Source organism: Lissotriton helveticus, chromosome 2_1 (genome assembly GCF_964261635.1).
Source record: "Lissotriton helveticus chromosome 2_1, aLisHel1.1, whole genome shotgun sequence".
In the NCBI taxonomy this organism is placed as follows: Eukaryota; Metazoa; Chordata; class Amphibia; order Caudata; family Salamandridae; genus Lissotriton; species Lissotriton helveticus.
The window spans coordinates 245222345-245237381 of NC_136059.1; the positions used below are offsets into that span (position 1 = coordinate 245222345).

At 46.8% G+C, this 15037-nt stretch overlaps 1 protein-coding gene across 1 annotated transcript in view; it reads right to left on the reverse strand.

The window, feature by feature from the left end:
- ATP5F1A (ATP synthase F1 subunit alpha) overlaps positions 1-15037 on the reverse strand; it is a 57679-nt gene that overhangs the window by 38571 nt on the left and 4071 nt on the right. The window contains exons 3-5 of the mRNA XM_078674747.1: positions 14315-14484; positions 2416-2589; positions 2147-2313 (exon numbers count right to left, since the gene is read on the reverse strand). Coding sequence (XP_078530873.1) covers positions 2147-2313; positions 2416-2589; positions 14315-14484 — 511 coding nt within the window. The remainder of the gene's footprint in view (positions 1-2146; positions 2314-2415; positions 2590-14314; positions 14485-15037) is intronic.

Genomic DNA, 15037 nt, shown 5'->3' on the forward strand with positions numbered 1-15037 from the left:
CCATGCTGCGTAAAGGGATGCAGAGTACTGTGCAAAGTCACCGGCGATATCTGCAGGGTCTGTGACACCCACTCCAACAGTTTTCAGGCATGGAATGAACCACAGAGCAAGATCTTTTTCAGCCAGTGGAGGGCCTTGCTGGCCGTATCGCCCACCTCGTATATATTCAAAACTGGGAGGAGACAGCAGCAGAGGCCTTCAGTTTATATCAGAGTGAGGCGTGTAAGATTCATTAAATGCTGCAGCTGATTCTACAGGGGTCAGCAGGGGAATGGGGGGTTATTTCTGGTGCCCGGTGCCAGATTTCCAGCCAGTACCAAACGTACCGGGGTGCATATGGTCATTCTGCAAGACTTTGAAGAAAAATGAGTATGTACTTAAGGAGCCCTGCAGTTGCTGTACATGCTGTGTATAATCTGGGTAGACACTGAAACTGGCCCCCTAAAATCTGAGATCTTGATGGGATCGAGAACACCAGAGCATTGTATCAGTTTATATAGTTGAGCAAGAAAGCAATCACAGTTCTCGCAAACACCTGTAATCACAGTTCTCGCAAACACCTGTTACATCCTTTCAACAATGAAACGGGTGGGGAGTTTGGCTGCTGAGACCCAGAATCACAGCCATGTGGCCAGGAAGGACTCTGGTTCAATCCCTCAGCTCCTTCAGGAAACCCAACAAAGCCAAGGTTGTCCCTCAGTGATCATCCTCCACATCCTCAGTCTTTCGCCCAGACCGGCTCACTGCCCTCCTTAGTCATGTTGATTCCGTGTTTAGGGCCTGCATGGTGTCTTCTGCCGTGGAGAACTGGGTCTCTGCAATTTTTTTTTCCAGAGGTTTTGGCGTTTGAGTCCAACCTCTATTCCCACTCTGCCAATATTCATTCCCAGTCCTCTTCTAGTGCTGCAACGGTCTTGCAATATTTGAGCAGGAGAGGACTGTAGATGGGCATGATTCGGCCTGCAAAGCTGTGGGATGGTTTTAGTAAATGTATCCATTTTACTTTGTTGCGGATCCCTGCAGCCTGTGTCTTGCCCATGGGTGCAGCGTATGGAGCTATTAATTAGGGTATTAAAGCAGACTTTAGGGTTTCAAAGTAGCAGAGCATTATGCACCCTAGGATCCACACAGTACCTCACAATGTCCCTGGGAAACTGGTTGGGGTGGTGGTGGGCAACGGTGGGTGGGGGAATACTTGGGAGTCAGATGAGTGAAAGTCCCAGGCTCCCAGAATTGATCATACAGTCAAAGTACCCGGATAGGTCAACGCTCGAAGCCAATCACGCTCCAGGTCTCCATTCCAAGGCAGCAGGGGTCATGTTGTCCCCAAACCCCTCTCCTAGGCCTGGCCAGTAACTCCAGGGGCTGCCGCTTGCCACTGCTTCTCAGGGTCCCCTGAGGGTAGCTCCCCCCACCCTGGCAATCAGGCCCTGGTAGAAGGGTAGGCAGTGCCAGTGCGCGGGACCGCTCCCAACAGTAGCAGCAAGGCTCATCCCACAAGCTCAGGCCCGACTGCTACCTGCTCCCCTTCCACAACAGTCTGGACCATGATGCAGGCGGCTCCAGTAAGTCCACGCAGCAGGTTCCCCGCACCACCCTGCTGTCAAGCGGCAGTCACTGCAATTTGGCAATTTAAAACGCCATTTTCTTTGAAGTTACTGTAAGACACTGACACCGGGAATCCTCTTCTTGAACCACACTTCACTGTGAAGCTATTCAACTTGCTCATTGAGAAAAATGAACCTCAACCATAATTCTAAAAACTGGCAGTATAATTAGGTAATCTCCAACTATCCTTAACCTTCGACATAATTTCTTAATTAACAAGATCTACTAAAATAGAAAACTTATACAAACACAAATGATCTATGTTTCTCTTGAACATCCAGTGGATTCAAATTTTAAAAAAAATGAAAGTCATTACCACATACAGGATACCTCTCAACCCTATAAAAATGCATGCAGTTCAAAATAAACAATATCCCACTTTAGATACCACGTAACAAATTAATGAGCTAGCCACAGGCAACTGTAGGACAAAGACGGATTTGAAGTTGCTCAAGTTCTGCATACTTGAATAGAGGAAAAAAAAAAAACTAACAGTGGTATAGTTCAATAAGCCATTCAAATTAAAGCCTTTCTTTACCCAGTCTGCCTGTCGCCAATGATCAACTCACGCTGACCACGGCCAATGGGTACCAAACTGTCAACAGCTTTAATACCAGTCTGCATTGGCTCTCGGACAGAGATCCTGGGAATGATTCCAGGTGCCTTCAGACCAACTCTTCTGCGGATTTTGTTGCCGAGTGGCCCCTAAAAAAATAAGAAATAAAAAAAACCCTTGTAAATACTACATTATAAATAAATCCATTATTATAGAGTTCTCTACGTATTGCAAGGCAGCCATACACTTACTTTTCCATCAATGACATTGCCCAGAGCGTCGACAACACGGCCAAGCAGTTCAAGACCAACAGGAACATCGACAATGGCTCCTGTTCTCTTCACAATGTCACCTTCTTTGATCAGTTTATCATTACCAAACACGACCACACCTACGTTGTCAGGTTCCAAGTTCAGGGACATACCCTACGTATAAGCAGAGGGAACAAAAGATACATTTTATAATATGCACTTAAGAGGGCCACAAACAATTCATCACAAACAAGACAATACAAACTCGTCACCACCCCCTAACAATTACCACGGTCGATCAAAAAAAAAAAAAAAAAAAAAGTGAGCCAAGAGCTTCTGCCCTGCACTGATTAAAGACTACGTGGTGGGATTATAGTGGCTGTGCAAATCAAGCGTGCAAATATTAGCAACTCCTCTTTAATTTTTCGGAGCTATTGCAGCCAATAAGAGCAATGCCCACACACTGTTAAGATACCTGTAACTTTAGTTACTAATTATATATTGATACATTTAACTTCAAGTCACTGGGGGAAAAACGCTATAAGGAAAATGCTACTTACCAGTATGCATCTGTTCTTGGATTGTAGAGCTGCAGAGTAGTACACTGTGCATTAGATCACCACCTGGTGTTGGACTCTGATGCTTGCAGGTTGTTGCCTTCTTGGAAGAAGTCTTTGTTAGTCCCGATAGGTGACTCCTCCCTTGGACAATACTGCGCATGGGCATCGGCTCCATCCTCAGATTGTTTTTCGCCATGATGGGAAATGGAGTCAGTAGAAGTAATGAAAGAAGGATGTCCATGCGTATGCATCTAAGTAAGATGAAAACTGGAACGGATACAAGTCCAAGGGGAGGCGGGAGGGCATGTACTACTCTGCAGCTCTACATGCCAAGAACAGATGCATACTGGTAAGTAGCATTTTCCGTTCGAGGCATACGAGCTGCAGATAGCACACTGTGCATCGATTGTGCAGCAGTATCACCTCTAGCGGTGGTCACCTGTATCCGTTGCAGTCGTTTGAAAGAGGTTTAAGAACATCTTGGCCTACCGCAGCTTGCTGCTTGGCTTGCACATCAACATAAGTGTTTAGTGAAGGTCTGTGGTGTAGACCATGTTGCTGCCTTGCATATGTCCTCTAGTGGTATATTTCCTAAGAAAGCCATAGAGGGTCCTATTTTGCAAGTGGAGTGTGCTCTAGGAGGAACTGGTAGTGTACGTTTAGCCTTTATATAGCATATTTGTATACACTTTACAATCCACCGTGCAATCCCGCCTTTAGAAATGGGGTTGCCTTTGTGCGGATGAGAGAAAGCGACAAACAGTTGTTTAGTTTTTCAAAATGATTTAGTCCGGTCGATAGAGTAGAGCTCTTTTAACATCTAAGGTGTGTAAAGCCCTTTCTGCTACAGAGTCTGGGTTTTGGAAAAACACAGGTAGCTCGACAGACTGAGGTGAAAAGGAGTGACAACTTTTGGGAGAAATTTTGGATTAGACCTAAGAACTACTTTGTTAGGATGTATTTGAAAAAATGGTTCTTGTATAGTGAAAGCTTGAATTTCACTTACTCTTCTGAGAGGTGGTGATAACAAGGAAAGCAGTTTTCCATGTTAGGAAATGCAGCTCGCATCTATGTAGGGGCTCGAAAGGGGGTCCCATAAGTCTGGTAAGGACAACATTTAGGTTCCACACAGGAGAAGGAGGCAACCTGGGTGGGATTATCCTTTTCAAGCCTTCCATAAACGATTTAATCGCGGGAACTCTGAAGAGACAGATGTCCGTTTTGTAAATTAGCTGCAGGCGTATGGAAGAATATGCCAAATTAGCCCTTTGGAGATGTAGAAGGTAACAAATGATATTCTGGATGGAAGCATCCAGGGGGTCAATTTGATTATTTGTGCAATAAATTACTACTTTTCCATTTAGCAGCGTAACACGCTCTGGTAGTGGATTTTCTGGCTTCTTTAATAATGTCCATACAGTCTGGTGGTAGGTTTAAATACCCAAACTCTAAGTCTTCAGGAGCCAGATCGCTAGATTCAATTGGTGCTGGTCTGGGTGCCTGATTTCGCCATGGTTCTGTTTTAACAGAGATGGAGTGAGCTGCAACTTGGTGTGAAACGAGAGAGTCCCAGCAACGTGGTGAACCACGGTCGGCGTGCCCACGTGGGAGCTATAAGGATTAGTTTGAGAGACTGTTGTCTGAGCTTGCGCACCACTAATGGAATTAGTGGAAGAGGCGGAAAAGCGTATGCAAATCTGCCCGACCAGTTCATCCATATCGTATTGCCTTCGGACAGTGGGTGTGGAAACCTGGCGGCAAAGGCTGGGCATTTTGCATTATCACGGGTGGCAAATAGGTCTATGTGTGGATGACCCCACTGTTGGAAGAATGGCTTAAGAACTTGTGGATGCAATTCCCCATTCGTGAATCTGTTGTGACTGCCGACTAAACAGATCTGCTATCTGACTTTGAACTCCTGGAAGGTGTACCGCTAGCAGATGTATGTGTTGAGGAATGGCCCATCTCCAAATGTCTTGTGCAAGCTGGGACACTTGCAGAGAGTGTGTCCCCCCTGTTTTTGAATATAGTACATGGCTGTCATATTGTCCGTCCGGATGAGGACAGCCTTGCCTTGCACGTGAATTTGGAAGGACTTGAGTGCTAGGAATATTGCTAGCAGCTCGAGACGGTTGATATGGAGTAGCCTCTGTTGAGCGGTACATTGACCCCAAGTGGTATGTTGTAGGAGATGGGCTCCCCATCCTGTGAGGGATGCGTCTGTGGTGAGCACTACTTGTGGAACTCGCTCTAGGAATGGCCGCCCCTGTGTCAGGTTTTTGGTGTTCCACCACTGCAGAGAGCGATGTGTGCGGCTGTCCACCAACACCAGGTTGGTAGTTGACCGTGAGCTTGGTTCCACTGTCGTGCTAGACACTCTTGTAACTGACGCATTTGCAATCTTGCGTGTGGAACTATGAAGATGCAAGATATCATGTCTAGGAGTTTCATGAACATTTTGGCTGGGAGACTGTTGGAGTTGAAACCCAGCGACTAAGTTTTGAATGCTCTGTACCCTGGCTGGACTGGGATAAGCTAGAGCTGTAGTCGTGTCTATTGTAGCCCCTAAATACTGATGTACATGCGAAGGCTCTAGATGCTACTTGGTGTAGTTTATTGTAAACTACAAGTTGTGCAACGTTTGGATCGTCTGATGTGTGTGTGTGTGTGTAACACACTGACTGGCCGATTTGGCTTTTATGAGTCAATCGTCTAGATAAGAGAAGACATGGATCTGTTGTCTTCGCAGATGTGCTGCTACTACTGCTAGGAACTTTGTGAATACTCTTGGTGCCGTCGTCACCCCAAATGGAAGGGCTGTGAATTGATAGTGTTGTCCTTCCAGTACAAACCTTAGGTATTTCCTGTGAGCAGGATGTATAGGGATGTGAAAGTAGGCGTCTTTCAGATCTAGTGTAGCAAGGAAGTTTTCCTGTTGCAGCAGTGAAAGCACTTGTTGCAGAGTGATCATATGAAAATTATCTGATAGTATGTAATGGTTGAGGGGCCTGAGGTCTAGAATCGGTCTGAGGGTCCAGTCTTTCTTGGGAATTAGAAAATACAGCGAGTAAACCCCCGTTCCATGTTCCTGTAAAGGGACTAACAGAATCACACCCTTCTGTAGAAGGGACAGAACCTCTTGCTGAAGCAGAGCTAGGTGATCGGTAGACATTGGACGCTGTTTGGGAGGTATGTATGGAGGGGTTGCTGTAAGTTCTAGGCAGTAGCCATGTTGGATAATCTGTCTTACCCACTTGTCTGATGTAATGAGTTCCAGACAGGCAGGAACTGTGTTAGTCTGCCCCCTACATGAGTGGAATGCTGCGGGGGGAGCGTAGGGAAGTCATTGCTTAGGGGCGGAAGAGGCTAGAGTGTTATTACCATTACCTCTGCCCTTGGAATTATTGCCTCTGTATCCTCCTCTATAGTAACCTTTGTTGTTGGAGGTTTGGGTCTTGAAAGACGAGTTAGTGTCTGTTCCAGTTTGTTTGGAGCCGCTCCTGTAAAGAGCGACGAAAGGAACCTCGAGCTGGGGTAGACTGTAAGGCCCCCATAGACAGGGGGTCTTTTTACCGAGGGTAGTGTCTACCTCTGGGCCGAATAATTGGTTCGGATTAAAAGGCTGGTTCAAAATGGTGGTTTGTACTGGTTTGAACCACGAGATGCGTAGCCATGCATGTCTCCTAATAACGACACTGGTATTAATAGCCCTAGATGCCGTGTCTGCGGCATCTAGTGCGCATTTGATGGAACCGTTAGATATTAACTTGCCTTCCTGTATGAGGTCAGTAGCTTGATCTTTGTACTGATCTGGGAGGTGCTCAAGCAATTTCTTCAATTTGTCGTAGTGAGCCCGATCATAACAAGAGAGGAGGGCTTGTGTATTAGCTATGCGCCATATATTGGAAGCCTGCACAGCTATTCTCTTGCCGGACGCATCAATAATTTTGGATTCTTTGTCAGGCGGGGGTGCTTCACCAGAAGTCTGAGAATTGTCCCTTTTACTTGCGTTGGACACCACTAAGGAGTCTAGTGGTAGGTGTCCTTCAATATGGACTGGGTCTGAGGGTGCAGGTCTATATTTCTTTTCAATCCTGGGGTTTAAAATTCTGGTACGCACAGGATCTTTAAAGACCTCAGTAGCATGCTTAACCGCTCCTTTGGTCATGGGAAGAATTTGAGCGGATCTCTGAGACTGCTCAAAAGTGTCTAAGAGAAAAATCTTCCTCAATGGCCTCAGAAAGCATGGGGACACCATGGTATGTAGCAGCTCTGTTTATTAGCTGGCCAAACCCAATAGTATCCTCAGGAGGAGAAGGTTTAGATGGGTATGAGGGTGCCTCAAGGACATCAGGGTTATTTGCAGGGTATGGAAAGCCCCACCCAGACGCAGGTTGTGTATGGCAAATACCACGTGCCCTCGTCTCCAGGGTATGCAGTGTCTCCTTCCCTGTCCCCTCCACTCAAATCATATTCATCATCATTCTGTGGCAACAATGGAGACTGTATAGGAGAGGTCAGAGGTGAAATATAGGGAGGAGCGGGAGAAGGAGGAGAGACAGGAAAGGAAAAGTGCAGAGGAGAGGTTGCACAGTCCTTTTTGGCAGGAACCACTGGTGTAGGTGGTGTAGCTGCAGGTCTCTTCTTGATCGGTGTGGCACCAACATGACCGGTTTTCGGATCGATGAAGCTCTTTCTGTTGAGGATCTGGTTGAAAAAGGTACTCATGAGGCACAACCTTCTTGGGCGTTGATTTTTTTCGGTGCCGGCGTAGGCTGTCTAGTGTCCTTAGCCTTGGAAAGTATTAAAGCGTCCTGTGGCGTAGGTTTTGGCGCCGAAGGCGTTGTTTTTGGCTTAGACGGCATGTTCGAGGGCTTGGAGGCATCAGAATCAGGCTGTGTGTTTTTCGGCACCGTGTGCAGCTTCGGAGCAGGTGCGTCTTTTGGTTTCGGGAACGAAACAGGTTTTGGTTTCGGTATCGGCACTTCTTTCGTAGTCAGAGCCGCAGGGTGTTTCGGCTTCGGTGCCGACCGAGTCTTGGTCGGTGTCGAGGCACCAGAAGGCGTGGAAGAGTTCTTCGGAGTCGAGCCAGAGGGCGGGACTTAGAAGTAGATGATCGGTCTCGACTGGGCCCAGCAGGCGTAGTGCTGACCTTTGCCTTCTGCTTGGGCGTATGTGTGGCCGGAGCAGTAGTACTCACGCGCTGACCCGATGGAATGGAGTCGGAGTCAGAGTAATCTACCTCGGAGACGATCATGAGATCTGGTGAGTCTTCTTCGGGAACGAGTGGAACCTCGAAGAGGTCTTCCGGTGCGGGAGCTATTTGCCTCATCTCGTGTCGACGGGCCCTCCGGTCTCGGATGGTTTTCTTCGAGCGGAAGGAAGCACAGGCTGTGCAGGTCGACTCGTTGTGGTCCGGCGACAGGCAGAGGTTACAAACCTCGTGGTGGTCGCTATGTGGGAGCTTTGCTTGACATTTTGGGCATTTTCAGAATGGAGTTCTTTCCATATGGTGCAGGCCGCACGGCATCGATAGGCCCAAAGGCCCACTTGGATGACCGGAATGGAAACTTCGTCGTCAAAAGGTGTCGCAGTCGATGTCGAAGGCAGGTAGTATATGTTTTATGAAGTTCTGCACGTCGAAGTTGCAGAAAAACTTGTTTCTGGCCTGAGCAGAGAAACTTTGATCCGAACTCAGTGGCGGAAAAAAACAATCTGAGGATGGAGCCGATGTCCATGCGCAGTATAGTCCAAGGGAGGAGTCACCTATCGGGACTAACAAAGACTTCTTCCAAGAAGACAACAACCTGCAATCATCCGAGCCCAACACCAGGTGGCGATCTAATGCACAGTGTACTATCTGCAGCTCATATGTCTCAAACACTAAGTTATGGTTCTAGTTCAAACATGCAATGAGATATCCCCATTTATAGTGACCACTAAAGACAACATAGGCTATTACTCATACCTTTCACCATGTTCTAGTGATAGATTGTTGTTTCTGTACCACTGGCAAATGGGGAGTTTAGGCACGATTGACAGGAGCCTTGATTCACAATGTTAAGTTTCCATGATTTTCACTGCAGTTTTGAATTGCATGTCATTTAGAGAGAGTGCCTAAGAAAAAAGTAAACTATCCCCCCCTTGTTCCCCTCCCCTATCTTCCCTACAGGTCATCTCCCTCCACGCACACTACTACAATTAGGGTCTCATTAATTCATTGGGGTCAGAGATCCAATTTAAATCACGTTAATGCCCATCCTTATCTAGGAGTCCAAGGGCCCGTAGTCTGTTCGGGCATAGTATTCCTATGTTGTCTTTATTCAAGTACATTAGAACTGGGTTCTACATTTTAGTGAATTTGTGCAAATAGCGAACAAAGAAATTGCATATGTCTTGAAGGATTATCAGCTGCCGTGTCCTCCGCAAGTTTCACAGTGGGAGCTTACTCTTGTGAGTATAAACACACAGGTGAAACCCCTCCATCAACTCCAGCGAGCTCTGAACTACTGCCCAATCTTGCTGCTTCCCTTCCCAGCCAAGGTCATGGAAAAAGACATCAACCACCAGCTGACCTGTCACCTGGAAGGAAGACACCTGCTCGACCCCACCTAGTCAGGCTTCTGCTCCAACCACAGCAGAGAGACCGCATTGACAACCGCAACAGACAGCCATCCTTGACCACTGCGCGTCAGCTGCCTTGCTCCTCCTCTACCTCTCAGTGGCCTTCGACACCATATCCCACCACCCCATCGGCAGCTGAGGAAACAACCTTAAGTGGATCTCCTCCTTTCTCACAGGACACACAAAGAATATACTTCCTCCATTCACCTCAGAACCCAAGATCATCTACTGCAGATTCCCCTAGGGATGGTTCCTCAGGGCGACCCTCTTCAAAGCCTACTTGACCCACACTGACTGACATCCGCACACACAATCAACATACTCTCATACATAGACGCCCAACTCCTACTCTCCCTCATGGAGGACACCACTGCCACCAGATGCAACTTCCAGAATGCAATGACCGGAGTCACCGACTGGATTAGAGCCAACTGCCTGAAACTGAACACAGACAAAAACTGAAGCTCATCTTTGGAAACACTCCCTCATGGGACAACGCATGGTGGCCCCCAGCACTCAGACCATTAGCCACTCCATGAATCATGCCCGCAACCTCTGCATCATCCTGGACAGTTACCTCAACATGAAGCTCCAGGTCAATGCAGTCACCAATTCCTGCAGTCACCATTTCCTGCTCCCACACTCTCCACATGCTTCGCAAGATCTTCAGATGGATCCCCACCAGCACCGGGAAAACAAACTTAAACTCGTCACCAGCTGTCTAGACTACAGAAACACACTTTACGTCAGATCTGCCACCTCAAACTATACCAGACCATACAAAACGCTGTAGCCAGACTACTTTGCAACCTCCCCAAACTGACTAGCATCACAACCACCCAAATGCCCCCCACCTAACAGCAATGGCTCCCAGCCGCGAAGAGATGCCAGTTCAAGTTGCCTACAAGGAACTCCACAACGCATCATATCCTACTCCTCCCTTAACCATGACGAGACAGATCAACACTGTCTCCTCCTCGTGCTTCAACACCCTCCGCAAGACCTTCAAGTGGATCCCCCCCTGCCGAAACTAGAAAGACAGTCACCCACGCACTCAACTAGAATACTGGACTACGGAAATGCCCTCAATGCCAGAATCAACAAATCCCTGCACCTGAAACGCCAGACCATCCAGAACACCGCTGCCAGACTCGTCCTCAGCATCCCACAAAATGAACACATCACCCAGCACATACGAGACCTCTACTGGCTCCCCGTAGAGAAGAGTAACCTTCAAGCTACTCACCCGCCTACAAATCCCTCCACAACACCGGACCCTAATACCTCAACAAAAGTCTCCATCCACGCCCCAAGGAGAAACCACCGCTTCGCCGACCTAGCCCTCGCTGAAACCTGCGCATCCGCAGAGCCAGAACAGGTGGAAGAGCCTACTCCTACACAGCAGCAAAAATATGGAATAAACTCCAGCTGAACTTTAAACTTTCCCCCACTCTGCACACCTTCAAGAAGACCTGGCTCTTTGGCTGATTCGGAGCTGCATGCCCCCCAACAGAGCTGAATGCCCCCCCGTGCCGTGAGACCCTCAAGGGTGAGTAGCACGCTTCACAAATCTGATTGACTAGCAACACTGATGTCCTGCGCCAGAAAACAGACTGGGCCCATTAGAACTATAAAACAGTGGACATAATGGCCTGCCAAGGCTAAAGACAACACAGACACAGTAAGTGAGAAAAGACAGCAGTAAAAATAAGAGAAGTACTGAAAACTAAGGTATCAAAAAAAGGAGGTGTGAGGACATTGAAGGATGGGAATGTCAGTGTTTCTAATCAAAAATGTATGGGATGACTTAAAAATCATATAAACAGCGCAAATAACAGGTTTTAATAAAAACACTATTAAAACAAGACCCATAAAAATAACATTTCCTAGATTAAGAGTTCTCTCAGACATGTTGAAATGAATGCAGTCCTGAATATTGCGTGTGCTAGCTTATTGCTCTGTGCAAAATTCAGCTCAGGTCTTGTAGAGTTAAAGACATCTGAGATGTAGCTGGGCCCTAACTAATGTCCCTAGGGCGGTGGTGCAAAGCTCGATGCTTATTCTAAAAAGATTCATAATTATTTTAGGCACACTGGCACCTGCCATAAAAAGTGCAAAGTGAAGTGCTAGGAGATGTGTAAATTGTTTGATACCAATAGAATAGTATGGGTACCCCATCTTGTGTCCTATTTCCAATTTGTCGGCGTGCAATACACTTTGGTTTAGCTAAGGACAATCTGTCTTTCCCGGTCCAGTGTTGCCCTAATCAGGAGTCCTGTCCCTTGTCTGCACTCTGCTGCTAGCCATGTCCTTTGAACTACCAGAGTGGATGACCTCAATTGATTGGGCTTTAGTGTTCTGTGCCTACTTGGTACAGGATTCACTTCCGTGCTGGATCTTTGTACTTTTCGGGGCCATTGTCTTATTTAGTTAATTTCAGACAAATGTGCTATGCTTTCCAATTTTGGCCAGGTCCATGGGTACTATGCATGTAAAAAATAAAAATAAAAAAGCCATGAAATTGCCCCCAACCAGTTTCTTATCACACCAGAAAGGCACAAGGCCTTTGAAGCCCCCCCAGCCAGATGGCTCTCCCTGGCCTGGGGGAGGGGTGAAGACCTCTGCCCAGGAAAGGCTTTGTTTCTGGGCTCAAGTAGCGACGGCTCCCACACCAGGGGTCCAGAAACATGTCTTGTGGTGGCAGGCTGGTGTGTACCAGTCAGGGAACCAACTAGAGGCTGTTAGTTTTTCAGAGAGCATCTCTAAGACGCCCTCTTAGTGCATTTTTTATTAAATCCCATACTGGCATCAGTGTGGGTTTAATGTGCAGAGAAGTTAGATACCAAACTTCACAATTTTCCGTAAAGCCATTATGGTGCTGTGAAGTTCATAATAGTAAAGTCCACATTTGTAAAGCGCACAATCACCCGTAAGGGTCTCTAGGCGCTGGGGGCCGTCGGGAAGATTAAGCGAGCTATTGCCCAGAGTCACATGGTGCTGGGCTAACCTGCCGCCGGAGCCGGGGATCGAACCGTGGTCCCCAGATTCCAACGTCAGTCGCCCTGGCCGCGGCGCCACACCTCTTCCTCATAATGACAAACTCCCAGCACCATATACTCTTAATGGCATTACTGCACTTACAATGTCTAAGAATTGGTCTAGACACTGTAGGGGTACATGGTGCATGTACCTGTACCATTACCACTGGTATAGTGCACCCAGCTAGAGGGGTGGCTGAACTATGCCAGTGCAGCAGGCTGTAGGAATGGCACACAGGGATGTGTACCACTTCGACTTCACTTTGTTCTGCACCAAAACACGCAGCCTGCAATAGCAGTGTGTTTGTATGTAAAAGTACATTGCCTCTAATGGTGGCACAGTAAGGGCTGCAATCCACAGAGACCTCCCCTGGCCACAGTGCCATGGAACCTTCTACAAGGGACTGACATGTTGCCAGAGGTGCCAATTGGGGGTTCAAAGTATATTTTTGGGAAAGAACACAGGCCATGGGAACCAGATTGGCAGGGACCCAATGCATATAAAAGTCAAAGTGGATCAGTGGTCTGGCAAAAAGTGGGGGTGTTACTGCAACAGAAACCCAGATTCCTACAGTGCGTATGTGGTCGCTTGTGTTTTGGCTTTTATATTGGCCAGAAGTGGCTTTGCTGTACCGGTGTCGCATAGCCATGCCCCCAGGTAGTTATAAATTCTTACTGCTTCTATCGTCTGATTTCCAAGCCTCCATCTCAGCCCAATTTCTCTTGCATATTGCCCGAATACTACCACTTTGGTCTTACTTGCATTTGCTGCCAACTCATTGGCCTGGTTAGATTAATTCAAGGCACCCAGACTCCTTTGTAGACCTACTCTGGTACAATCGAAGACTACCAGGTCATCCGTGCTCTGGAGGAGGTGGAGTCTGTGAACCCCTATTTTTGGTGTAAATAATGTGGCTCCTTGCAGGGCCTTGCCTAGATCTGCTGTATAAAGATTTAAAAGCGTCGGAGCTAGGACACAGCCACGTTTCAGGCCCCGGTTCGTGTACATCCTTTTGGAGAGTGTGTCCCCCTGTCAGTTTTATCTTCACCCAGGAGCTGGTAAATAGTGAGATGGTAGCATTTAAGAGGTTATTTGGGATATTCCAGTTCCTTAGTTTGCTCCACAACTTGTTTCTCGAGATGCCATTAAATGCCGCAGAGTAGTCCACAAAGCAGGCGAGCAGTGGCAAGTTGCTATTGATGTTCGCCTGCTGAGCCACGCAGGATAGTGTTTTTACGCTGTCAACTGTTGAACCACCCTTTCTAAAGTGGGTTTGGGAAAATGGTAAGATGTTGTTTACCTTGATCCAGTCATTTACCTCCTTTAAAAGAAAGCTGGTATATGCTTTTCCTTCTATGCCCAACAAGGTTATTAGCCTGTAATTTGTAGGGTCAGTTTTGTCACCTTTCTTCTATATCGGTTGCAACATAGAACCTCTCCAGGAGTCCAGTGCATCTGCCTTAGCCCTACATTCCATATAAAGAATAGATAATGTATTTGATCAGTACGCCCAATAAAAGCAACGGATGCACAAACGAGACATTTCTCAACAACTCACCAGCCAACACACTGTACATCTATTCATTTTGTATTTTCATTTAAAAGTGTGCTAGACCTCCCAGGATAAAAAGTACACAGAAAAAAAAAAAAGCTTTCACCAAATTTGGTTCACTTACTTTCAGACCGGAAGAGAACTCCACCATTTCCTCTGCCTGTACATTACGCAGACCATAAACACGGGCAATACCATCACCAATGGAAAGCACGCGTCCAGTTTCCTCTAGATTAGCAGAGGTGTCAGCACCTAGGATACGCTCTTCTAGAATAGAGGACACCTCTGCTGTACCTGGAAATCAAAAATGGTAACCACTTTAAGAATTAGATATTGACCATGGCTCACTCAATAAGCAATTTGTTAATTTAGTACAGAACGCTAGAACGTCCAGCTCATTAATTTAATCAGTATAACGTACTTCTTGGTAGCAAAACTTTCCAATACTTTAGCAATTTGACTTCAACAGGCACTTCTGTCTCTTGGTGTACAATGTTCCCAACTGATGAGTTTATCCACATAACGCTACACTTTAAACCAACTACTTAAGTGTATGTCCTCACTGCCCATGTGGCTTTCTGCAGAAGATTTTACTAGATCTAAATGTAGTCAATTTTTTTTAAAAGCTAATCTAATTCAACATTTAAAAGCCCTCTAACAGCTCACTAGACAACTACACTGAACCTCAAATGGATAGGCTTCTTATCTATTGGAACATTGTCAAATCTCCTTCCTGTTCGCTCAAAATTAACTCATCTAAATTTGGACATTCCCCAGGGTCTAGCTCAGAGTCCTTGTCGCTCAACTTCTATGTCACCCCGCTAAGCCAGCCTGGTATGTTCCTTTG